General features: G+C 35.4%; 1 protein-coding gene across 8 annotated transcripts in view; it reads left to right on the top strand.

Annotated features, from left to right (window-relative positions):
• PPP2R3A (protein phosphatase 2 regulatory subunit B''alpha) overlaps positions 1–13,003 on the top strand; it is a 213,003-nt gene that overhangs the window by 138,570 nt on the left and 61,430 nt on the right. For all 8 annotated transcript variants that reach the window (XM_078071623.1, XM_078071621.1, XM_078071627.1 and 5 more), the window contains 4 exons: positions 1,339–1,425; positions 5,378–5,534; positions 8,330–8,378; positions 8,998–9,087. In XM_078071623.1, the coding sequence (XP_077927749.1) occupies positions 1,339–1,425; positions 5,378–5,534; positions 8,330–8,378; positions 8,998–9,087 (383 nt within the window). The remainder of the gene's footprint in view (positions 1–1,338; positions 1,426–5,377; positions 5,535–8,329; positions 8,379–8,997; positions 9,088–13,003) is intronic.

Here is a 13,003-nt window from a genome sequence, read left to right as displayed (position 1 = left end):
GTCCCAAATGTCTTCCCTTTTTTGTTCTTGTACTAAAATAACTTTTAAAAAGGATCTAACCTTGAGCACCTGGGTGGCTCAGTTGGTTAAGCATCTGCCTTCAGCTCAGGTCCTGATCCTGGGGTCCTGGGATTCAGTCCCACATCAGGTTCCCAGCTCAGCGGGGAGCCTGCTTCTCCCTCTGACCCTCCCCCCTCTCATGCTGTTTCTCACTCTCTCTCTCTCTCTCTCTCTCTACCCCCCTCAAATAAATAAATAAAATCTTTAAAAAAATAAATGAAAAGGATCTAACCTCTTCCATGATAAAACCATCAAGGATACAGGATTTCTATTAGATAGTCAAAATCAAAGGCAAAGTGTCAAAAAAAGTTGCTTGTGATGAGCACTAGGTGTTATATATAAGTGATGAATCACTAAATTCTGCTCCTGAAACCAGTACTACCCTATATGTTAACTAACAAGAATTTAAATAAAACCTTGAAACCAAAAAAAAAATCAAAATAGTTTTTAAGAAAGCTGCTTAAATTGCTCTTCTCACTACTGCTTCCTTTTGGAGGAAAAAAACAAAACCAGTGGGTCAAAGAGAAATTAAATGTGTAGGCATAACCCCAGGTAAAATTGTTAAGAATACACTGCAGCCTCCTCCCTCCAGGATAGCAGCCTTGTCTTCCTTCTCCAACCCTCCACTACACCACCACACGCGTCATCAATCTCAGACACATTTGCTACCTGTTCCCTCCTCTCTCATCCTGTCCAGGGTCTTCTCCAGAGTTTCACATCTGTAATTAAACTCTTTAAAGACTAGCTAATAACAAAATTGCTCATGCCCAAGTAAGGACTCAGTATATGAGTTATCCCAGATGTATTTGAGTTTCCAGAAAGTCTGGAAGACTAGAAGTCTTTAAGACTCCAATGAATAAGGCTATAATAACCAGAATAATGCCCTCTTGAATCATACCAGGCAGCCATTCTTATGACCCACCAATTGTTAAGCCAATCCAGTGTGTATTTCCCACCTCATTTGCCTTCCCAAAACATCCAGCCCAATAAACACTGCTTGAATCAGGCATCACTGTATGAGAGGTAAATAAAGTGACATGTAGGTAGTTGGGAAATGCAGGCTTATGAGCAAAGAGTATCTTTTTATTGTTCTTGGAATTATAGGGGACATGGGTGTAGATTTTTAAAACATGATGTTAGTTTTTATTAGAAATTACACTTGCCATAATCGGAAAACCAAAACATAGCTTGATTCAAGATACATTCATAAGATGGCCTTTGGTGAAGTAATAAATATCTTCAGTATTTTTATTTGATTTGTTTTCCTTTTGGAACCAGGTTATTCAGAGAATATTCTACACAGTCAACAGATCTTGGAGTGGAAAAATAACTTCGACAGAGATAAGAAAAAGCAACTTTTTGCAAGTACGTCTCTCATTGGAATTCATATATAAGAATAAGTTAGGGACGCCTGGGTGGCTCAGTGGGTTAAGCTTCTGCCTTCAGTTCAGGTCATGATCCCAGGGTCCTGGGATCGAGTCCTGCATCGGGCTCCTTACTCAGCGGGGAGCCTGCTTCTCCCTCTGCCTGCAGCTCTCCCTGCTTCTGCTCTCTCTCTCTATGACAAATAAATAAATAAAATCTTTTTTAAAAATTTAAAAAAAATAAATGAGTTAAATAATTTATTTCATTTAACAAATATTTGAGTGCTTATTGTATGCAAAGCACTTTCACTACTTTCAGTCATTAAGCATTTACCAGGTACCTGGGATGTGTTGGGGAGAACAAAGAAGAATAACAAGGGATTTTTATATCAAGGCACATGGACTAAAAGAAAAGTGCACAGTCACACCTGATGAAAATTTCCACAAAAACGGATAACAAATATGCAGAGAAGGCCTCACAGAAAGACTGTCATGTGATCTTGACCTTGGAGGGTATCGGAAGTTTATCAAAGTAAAAAATTAGAAGGGGATTCCAGATAACAGGAGCAGCATACGCAAAGGCCCAGAAGCATGAAAGTGTCTACAGTCTAAGACCTCAGTCTAAAGTGGCCAGTGGTAGGGGCGCCTGGGTGGCTCAGCCGTTACGCGTCTGCCTTCGGCTCAGGTCATGATCCCAGCGTCCTGGGATCAAGCCCCACATCGGGCTCCCTGCTCAGTGGGAAGCCTGCTTCTCCCTCTCCCAATCCCCCTGCTTGTGTTCCCTCTCTCGCTGTCTCTCTCTCTCTGTCAAATAAATAAATAAAATCTTTTAAAAAAGTAAAAATAAAGTGGCCAGTGGCTCTGCAAAGTGACCAGTGATACAGCCTGAGGGGTGAGATGAGCTGGGTGTGGAAAGGCCTCGCGAAAGGAATGGAGGGGTTTCAACTTGATCCTTTCAGCAACGACTCTTTATCCAGCTCCTCCTGGAGTGGAGAAAAATACTAAAAAGTCCTTTTAAGAAAGCATACATTCCATTCAATTATTTTATTTATTTTACCAAATAAGAGAGAAAGTATTGACCACTAGTGGGAGCCTTTTACCGAGGTAATCTTCATGCCTGATTATTCAAGCTTCCATTAACCTAAAGAAAGAATTGTTCATACTTGAAAGGAAAGAAAATATTTTATTTTCAATGAATCATACTAAATGAAGCTTAGGCTAATAATACAACCTTATGTACTCTTTATTTTTCCCTGTCTTCATCTGGGACAAAGTAATGAAGACTTGGCAAAATTAGCAGCCCATAATCCATATAAAACCTTTTTTATTCTAAAATGAATAGTAATCATCACAGTCATTGTTCGTATTTATGGAACACCTGGTGCCTGCCTCTCTCAGTAGGTAACATGGGATGGGTTGAGACGGCAGTGATTCCATAAGGAGGCCTTATACCTTAAGAATGGTAATCCCTCACATTCCTGAAGCACTGAGTTTGTAACAGTTTCTGGCATTATTATAATACATATTTTTTTAATTGATGATAAAATTTGAGGTGCAGGTATGGTTGAATGACTTAGATAAGATCACACAGCAAGTAAATGGCCGAACTGGAAACAGAACTCAAGTGTTCTTCCTAGAGCATGATTTAATTCTTTCCCTTCTTCCTTAGCCCTCTCCTACTCTTCCTATTTAGTACATTATTCATGAATGTATGCTCATGATTTATATGCTCATAAAGCATTCAGATAATATGAACATATCTAGAATAATCAGCAGAAGTCACTATTTATCCCTTCACCCTACCATTTCATTCCCTTTCCCAGAGGGAACCCATCCATATTATCTATGGTTTTATTCCCTTACATTCCCTTATATATGTATACATGGAGTAAACAGTTTTATTTTGTATGGCTGCTTTTTTGAGGTGGTTTTTTAAAATATATGAGATCATTCTGTTAATTTTTTTTTTTCACTAACAGCATATCTTAACATTCTTTTCATTTCCATGCATATAAATCTATCTCATTCTTTTAACTGCTGCATAATCTATGGCATGGCTCTACCATAACTAAATTACATATTCTCCTATAGAGGGTGTTTAAGTCATTTTCAGGTTTTTCCTATTTGCAATGATGCAGTGAATATCCTTGTACTTTACTCCTGTGTGTATATAGGTAAGCATTTTTCTAGAATAGACTACTGGAGGGGAAATCCTGGATCAAATGGTATATGCATTTTCAGGGTTGTTTTCTTCTTAAGATTTTTTATCTTTAAGTAATCTCTACACCCAACGTGAAACTCAAACCCACAACCCCAAGATCAAGAGTTGCACACTCCAGCAACTGAGCCAGCCGGGTGTCCCGAGTGTGGTTTTCAGTTTGATAGATCCTGCCAACCTAGCCTCCTAAAAACCTGTACTAGTTCATACTTACACATTCACCAAAAGCACAAGTTATCTGTCTTTTTCATTCTATGATAATCCAGTAGGGGAGAATGAGAGCTCCTTCTCAAGATTTGTTTTATTGTACATATTCTCCGTTATACGTGTTAAAGAGCATTTTACAAAACAAAACGTTACCAGCCATGTTTGGAAAACAGGAGAAAAATCGTATTTCATCACCCTAATACAACTAATAGCATTTTTGTATGTGTTCTTCTAGTCTCATATAAATGTGCAGATTTTAGGATTTTACAGAGTTCTTAGTATATATAATCTTATATCCCATATTTTGCACTTACCACATCATGGTTTTCCTTTGTTTCTGTGTAGTCTTTATAATTTGTACTGGCAAAAGAATCTTCCGTTAAGAAGTTTTACTATAATAATTTATGTTCTCAGCTTGCCAAGGCATATTGGTTTCCCAGTATTTACATTTTGGAACATAATTTTTTATCAGAGTAATTTATTTGCATTATGAAATAGTCACCTCTGTCCCTTATAATATTTTTCACCTTGAATTCCATTTTATTTTCCAATAATATTGACACGTTTTCTTTTTGTTAAGATTTAGCTAGCATATATTTGTCCTTTTTTTTTAAACCTCCTTTTAAATTTTATTTTAGATTTATCTCTTATGGATAACATATACCTAGATATGTTTTGGGGGGGGGTTGTTTTTATGCTCAATCTGAAAATACTTTAATACGGAGACTTAATTTATTTATCTCTGCTGTGATTGTTGATATATCTGATCTGATTTCTGCCATCTCATTTTGTTTTTTCTATTTCTGAAGGTTTTTTTATGGCTTCTTATATCTTTCTTTCTGAATCTTTCATTTCTGAAAACATCTTCATTTATCTGCCCACTTATATGATAATTATAAGAATTGTAAGAATTCTGGGTTCAAAATTATTGTTTCTGGTGTTTTCCATAAGGACACACAGTGGGTCAGGGGAGCCCCAGGTTAACTTCCAGCTCAGGGCCCTGCAGCTCCATCCCCATGGCTTCTACGCCAGGCCACCACACATCAGCACAATGCTATACATAAGTCACCTTCATGGTAAACTTGATCTCATTACAAAACCAAACCCTATATGTGGATTTCCACTTTACGTAATAGAAAAGATGCTCACTCTTCATAATTTTGGAAAGTTACAAGCAGTGTCAGTTTATGACCATGTAATTCAGCCTGATGTCTAATTGTTCTCGCTTGGTGGTCTGGGGACCTCTGATGGGCTACAATCTCCTTGGTAACAGTCCTTCCCTTTCCTTGCTTTTAAATCCTCCACTGCATCTAACCCTTTGCTAAGCATAATACAGAACTCATAAATGCTTATAGATTGATTATTTGATTAAAGGTTGGAAGAGGTTGCCTATTAAAAGTTCCTGGTTTGGTACCCAAACCAAAAATTTTAATTCCATTTAAAATTAAACTTTACTAGACTGTATAACAACCAAAGCTGGTTTTCATAATTTTAAAATAAATTAATCTTTCTCTTCATACTATTTCAGACTTTAGCCCTTTTGGAAGAAGAGGAAGATATAAACCAAATCACAGATTACTTCTCCTATGAACATTTCTATGTTATTTATTGTAAATTTTGGGAACTAGATAGTGATCATGACCTCTACATCAGCCAGGCTGATTTATCTCGATACAATGAACAGGGTAAGTGTTTTATAGATGTTAAAACTTAACTATTTCGAAAAAGGCAAGAGTTATATGAATTGTTACATGAATGGGAAATTCCCATTTCTTAAATTCTTTGTCTAATCAAGTCCTCTTTAAAGAGCCAAGAATTTTTAAGTGGGAATGGGTGGAGGTATCAATTTTTTATTTAGAAGGCAAGTATAGAAGGGACTTTAAGTAAGCAATTAGAGTCTTTGTTTTGATTAATTTCTGAGTCTTTATAGTGATGTTTATTTTCTAATGATGAATTGAATAAGATCCATACCTAAGTAAAGTTTATTTGAAAGAGAATGTATATACACCCTTATAAATTTCCCATTTTACCAGTGTTTATGAACAGCCAAGGATGAAAATGTTTCTAACTTGCCAGTGTTTTCCAGGAATCATAAAAACTTACTTTTTGGAATTTAGTTCCAGAGTAAGTATTTTCCCTGCAGATGAATTTTGTGTGCTTTCTTTTATCAGAAAGCAAAAATATCACATATCACATGATATTACCCCTTTTGCTTCATTTTTACCAGTAGTAAACTTAGAAACTACTACCTGATGATTTAATACTCTTCACCAAACACCAAAGTACATTGACTCATTTTTTTCTCATAAGATCGTCCCTGGGAGCGCCTGGGTGGCTCAGTCGTTAAGCGTCTGCCTTCGGCTCAGGTTATGGTCCCAGGGTCCTGGGATCGAGCCCCGCATCGGGCTCCCTGCTCTGCAGGAAGCCTGCTTCTCCCTCTCCCACTCCCCCTGCTTATGCTCCCTCTCTCACCATGTCTCTCTCTGTCAAATAAATAAATAAAATCTTTAAAAAATAATAATAGTAATAAGATCGTCCCTGTTCTATTCTTAAATGTCTTCTCAGGCACTGCAGATTTTTTTTTTAATCAGCCTTTAGCCTTTTAGATGTAGCAGAGTACAAATCTTAAACAAATGCATTGAATTTCACTTCTGTTATTTGGTATATCTGTGATTAACCACTTACATCTTAAGAAAAGGTTCATTCTATATGATGTCAAGTTTCATAGAACTTTCCATATATAAGAAAGAGTTCTACCTCTCAATTCTCAGGTGCCAACTAGGTATCAAGGGAAAATACTCAGATGTACTTATTGATAAACAAGCAGCACTTGGTTTAGTACTCTACCTCCCTTCTTCAAGTAGTCACAACCTTCCCGTCACCAGAATAGCATAAAAATGGAAATATTCACAGGTGTATCAGGTCAGCTTTATTAGCGCTGCACCTTCTAATCACCAGTGGCCAGATCCTCTGTGTAACATGAGGTCATGCAAAACCTTACAGGTTCTAAAGCATGCTGACTGATACACCATAATTCTCACTAAGTCCCCAAATATTGTATATATACACATAGCAACTCAGTAGAGGCATGTTAAAATAATGAAGTCCAGAAAAGTAGGCATCTAGGCCTGCATAATGAAGGGGTCACTGAGACCATGTAATTGCCAGTCCACCAACCTGTCCTAAATGGGACAGCATGATCTTCAATTTTAGGCTAAACCTTCCAAATTTAAAGACTTCAGCTTTGAAATTAAATTCCATGCCTTTCCTATATAGCCCTCTATTTGTCTATCTAGTACAAATTATTAACCCCATAAACCAATGTTCAGCAAAGTATTAGAGGGTCCTTAGATAAGCTTTGTGGCCAGGCATGGCTATACTGACCCCCATATTCCCAGCATCTTCAGCCAAACTAATTTTACCTTTTAACTCTGTGCAAAAGAATTAGATGCTGGTAGCTACTAACTCCCTAGTGACTCATCACTTGTTTTGAAATTGTAGTGCACATGCCATTACGTGGGGCACTTCTTAAAAGAACAGATTCCTGTCCTCACCAGATCCCTAGGTCTGAGCTGTACTGGCATATCCTTTTGTTAAAACTAAAGCCTTTAGGGCGCCTGGGTGGCTCAGTTGGTTAAGCGACTGCCTTCGGCTCAGGTCATGATCCTGGAGTCCCGGGATCGAGTCCCACATCAGGCTCCCTGCTCAGCAGGGAGTCTGCTTCTCCCTCTGACCCTCCCCCCTCTCATGCTCTCTCTATCTCATTCTCTCTCTCAAATAAATAAATAAAATCTTTAAAAAAAAAAAAACTAAAGCCTTTAGTTATTTCGAACCAACAATGAGGTACACTGCTATAGATTTTCTAGGACCTATCATCAAAAGCAGTATACTGTCTTAAGATATAATTGTGTCTCTCCCTGAATAAAACTTACTGATGGAATTTCTCAAATTATATGTTATGTTCTGGACTCTTATAGAATAAGAATATTAGAAAAGTATGTGGTATGTTTAGGTATCTTCTATAAAATTCTACTTGAAAGCATTCTCTGTTGTTTTACTCAAAGTCCCTTATATTAGGAGCTGCCAATCAGTTCCCCTTGAATTTCATGATAGGATAAAATTTGTCTTGTTTTAGAGGAAAAGTTGTCCTACTGGATAACAAGATCAATACAAATTCTGTACATTTTTGTCTTAGTTGTCCTGATGTTCAGAACTAACTTGCCGCTCAGCTACATTAATACATCCCAGCTTTCAGGTGTAATCATTTGCCTGTTCTTTTTTTGTGTGATTAATTAATTGATTATGCCACCTCAGATTCTTTCAGAAATACAAATTATACATAGGTAAAAATTTAAATACTCATAACTTCTCATTATGGAAGACTATTATGTTTTAGCTTGTAGCTAAATAAATTTGCCAAAAGTATTGCCTTTATGCAACATGTTTCTAACTAGCTTTGTACCCTCTTGTTTACATTTAGCTTCATCAAACAGAATTATTGAAAGGATATTCTCTGGGGCAGTAACAAGGTAAGAAAAAGCATCTGAGTTTAAAAATTAATTACAGATGGGGAACCTGGGTGGCTCAGTGGGTTAAGCATCTGCCTTCGGCTCAGGTCATGATCTCAGGTCCTGGGATCCAGCCCCAGGCTGGGCTTCCTGCTCAGCGGGGAGTCTGCTTCTCCCTCTCCCTTTGCCCCTCCCCCCACTCCTGCTCTCTCTCTTTCTCAAATAAATAAAATCTTTAAAGAAAAATGAATGAATTACAGGTAACACTTTAACAGTCTCATTTTAGCACAGCTTCCTGCACACCATGGCTTCATACAAGACAGTAGTAATTCTTTAATTTACGGGCATCAATCCTTTACCTAAATACAGGTAACAGTATTTGATCCTGGTGATTATTTGCATTCAAATTGGAAACCAGACTTCTTTCTTCATACCTACAAATGTCTTCTGGTTTCACCCTCCAGGCCTTTGCAAACAATATAGGAAATGGAAGGGATGCTCTTTGTTAGGTTTCCAGCCTTCTGATTTTTCTTTGACTTAATTTCCAAAGAAAGATGTTGCTTTATTTTTTAGTCTGTCATCCTACTAAATTTATCTGAGTAATTGCTCAGGAAACTTCATAACCATGTGTTTTCTTCAGGGGAAAAACAGTACAGAAAGAGGGAAGAATGAGCTATGCAGACTTTGTTTGGTTTTTGATCTCTGAGGAGGACAAAAGGAACCCAACCAGGTATGACTTTTTTTTTTTTTAATCAATTAATTAACTTATAGTGTATTATTAGTTTCAGAGGTAGAGTTTAGTGATTCAGCCAGGTATGACTTCTAAGTTTCCTTTGCCAGGAATGTTAAACCCTTGAACAAAGCTTGAAAAAGTCATGATGTATACACAGTGGATGCCATCTTGACCTAGGGGCACCAAGATGAATTAGACTTAGTGTCTGCCCTCTCAGACTAAATCCATAGTTACAGCATATCAAGACAAGTGCTTTTACCCCCAGAGATAAAGGTGAAATGACATGTGAGCTGGCCCTGAGAGTTAAGTAGGACTAGTGAGCTTTATATGGGAATATATATTATGAGTTTTCATTATTTTATGATCTTGATGGTTCAGTAGAAATTAGAGAGGGAAAGAAGCAAATTGTGGATGATTGGTACAGACAAATTAGAATCATCTCTCCTTTCCCTTGGCACTCTCAAACATACCTTGATTTTTAGTTGTGAACATACACATCTCTTTCTTGCCACTAGTCTGTCTCTGTTTAAGCCAAAAATCTAGGGCCCTCTCTTCTTTTTATTCCTAGCTTGTGTTAACACAGTACCTAGCACATAGTTTGTGCTTAGTACCAAGGGACAGAGACGCTACGGTCCTTGGTGCTGCTTGCTAGTATAACTGACTCAGCTGTCTGCATGTTGGTTCTAGAAGTTATCTAAATGTTGCATACATGGTTTGGAAATCAAGGAAGTAGAAATAAAACTAAGCTATTTCTTGGGCAGCTCATTAGATTATTTTTAAATAACTTTGTTTTCCATTTCAAAGAATAATTTATTGTCCATTATAGATAATTTAGAAAACATGGATAACCAGAAGAAAACAAATTTTAATACTAATAATTCTAACATTCAGAATAAGAGACTATTAAAAGTTGGTATATATTGTACAGTCTCTTTCATATGTTTTTACATACTTTTTGGATATTTAGATTAGTTCCATTGGATTAAGTCTTAATTACCATACACTCCAAAATTTTTATGGAATGCTTTCCAAAACAATAGTTACAGCTAAATGGTTGTAACATCCACTACTTTTTTCATTAACATAAATTCCCCAAAATGGAATTGTTAGGTTAAAAGAGTATAGACATTTTAAAGGGCATTTATAAAAATTATTAATTTGCTCTTTAGAAAAATTGTATAATTTTATACTTTATCAACAAGGTACTGAGCATATTTCCTATAACCCCTACTAACACTGGGTATTTTCCTCTTAAAAATATTTTCCAATTTGATAAATAAAAAATTCAGTATTATTTTATTTTGCATTTGATTACTAATGAGGCTGAATTTTTTTCATATGTATTCAGTCAGTTTTATTTCATTTTAGTCAACTTGCTTTTTTAAGTCTTTTGCTCATTTCTGCTGGATTAGTTTTTTTAAGTTTATTGTTTTATCACAAATACACATTAAGTATTTTAAAAATATAAAATACATTCAAAGCCTTAATATAAAATTCATTCATAATTCCATGACCCATATTTAACATTGGTATATATCCTTCCACTCCTCTCTTTCCCTCTCTACCCACTCTTTCTTCTCCTTCTCCTTTCCCTCCTCCTTCACTCTTTCTCCCTGTACCAAAAGATATACTATGCTAAATGGTATCATATATAGATTTGTAACACACTTTTTCACATAATAGTGTATTTCCATGCCAGTAAGTATGCATCTTTATAATTTTCCATTAGTCCACTATTTTGAAAGCTTAGGTTGTTTCAGTTAGATCACCTGAATTTCCAAAGATTTGAAGACTATGTGTTTTCCCAATTCTTGTCTTTTCAGTGTTCTGTTAACCCTCAATCTCAATCTTTTATCTCTCTTATTTCCTCAATTATGAAAAAGCTTTCCTCAAATAATTCTCATCCATGTTTTCCTCTTTCTGGAACCCCTATTATCCCACAGGACAAATGAAAAGAACTAGAAATGATAATGAAGAAGATTAATAACAAACTCTATGAACATATACTTATTCTCTTCTCTCAATGTCTTAAAAAAAATAAATTACATAAAGTAATAGAACAGTGTAGTTCGGGGTTTGTAATATATGTAGATACAATATGTATAGTAAAGTAATAATTAGAACAATGTAGTTCTGGGTTTGCAATATATATAGATGTAATATGTATAGCAATAATAGCACAAAAAAAGGGAAGAAGGAAGAAAGTTATATAGGAGTAACATTTCAGTGTCTCACTAGAATCTGAAGTAGATTCTAAGAAGTTAAAAGTGTATATGGTGGCCCCTCTTTCTGCTCACATGTCTTGTCCCCATGCTTTAATAAAACTGCCTTTTTGCACCAAATAAGTAAATAAATAAATAATAAAATTAAAAAATAAAAATGTATATGGCAAGCCCCTAGAGCAACCACTAGAAAATTAACTCGAAAATATATAGTGAAAAAAAACATTAAAAGAATTAGAATGTTACACTTAGAAAATAATTCACTTAATGTAAAAGAAAGCAGTAATGGAGAAACAGAAAAATGCCAAGACAGATAGAAAACAAAAAGTAAATGGCAGACATAAGTCTAACTATGTCAATAACGATTTATAAATGTGAATGGATTAAGCATTCCTTTAAAAGGCAGAGATTTTCAAACTGGATTTAAAAAACCAATATATAATTATATGCTATCTACGTGAGAAATATTAGATTTAAAGATACAATAGGGAGAAAAAAATGAAAGGGAAGTATAGGGATATGTCATGCAAACAACAACCACAAGAAACTTGGAGTGGCTTTATAAATATCAGAGAATGTAGACTTTAATACAAAAATAGTTACTAGAGATGAAGAAGGACATTTTATCTGATAATAGGTCCAACAGGAAGACACTACAATTATATATATGCACCCCACAACATCAAACCCTAAAATACATGAAACAAAACTGAGAGAATTAAAATAAACAATTCAACAGTAATAGTTAAAGACTTCCATACCCCTCTTTCAGTGATGGATGAACAACCAGGAAGAAGATCAACAAGGAAATAGTAGTCATGAACAACACTACAAACAAAACTATAAACCAAATAGCCTAACAGATATCTACAGAACACTCAACCTAAGAACAGTCGAATATATATTCCTCACAAGTACACATGAAATATTCTCCAGGATAGAACATGTGGCAGGCCATAAAACGGCCTCAATATAAAAAGAAGTAAAATCATACAAAGCATATTCTCTGACCATAATGGAATAAAATTAACAATAACAGATAGGAATTTGGGAATTTACAAACATGTATAAACAACACACTGCTTAAATAACCAAAGGATAAAAGAAGAATACATCAAAGGAAATAATTTGAAATGAATGAAAATGAAGGGAAAAGTACCAAAACTTTAAGATGAATGAAAATGGAAACACAGTATGCCAAAACTCGTGGGATGTAGCAGTGCTACATGCAGTGCTAAGAGAAATGTATAGCTATAAATGCATATACTAAAAAACAAGAAATGTCTCAAATCAATAACCTAACCTTCTACTTTAAGACACTGGGGAAAAAAAGAGCAAATTAAGCATAGCAAACACAAAGAAGGAAAGAAGAAAGATTGAAGTGAATAAATTAGAGAATAGAAAAACAATAGAGAAAATCAATGGATCCAAAAGTCAGATTGTTTTAAAAAGATTAATAAGGCCTTAGCTACACTGATCAAGAAAAGAAGAGATAACATTCAAGTTGTTAAGGTCAGAATAACAGAGGTAACATGAATGCTGACCTTACAGGAATAAAAAGGATTGTTTTATTTATATATATATATATATATACTAACTTTATACTTTATACTAACAAATTAGATAAGTTAGACAAAATGAGCAAATTCCTAGAGGGACACTGGTTCAAGATGAAATAAAAACTCTGGATA

The sequence above is a fragment of the Halichoerus grypus genome, chromosome 1 (genome assembly GCF_964656455.1).
Source record: "Halichoerus grypus chromosome 1, mHalGry1.hap1.1, whole genome shotgun sequence".
NCBI classification, from domain to species: Eukaryota; Metazoa; Chordata; class Mammalia; order Carnivora; family Phocidae; genus Halichoerus; species Halichoerus grypus.
Note: the sequence above shows the minus strand (reverse complement) of the source record. Positions and strands in the feature narration are given on the sequence as shown.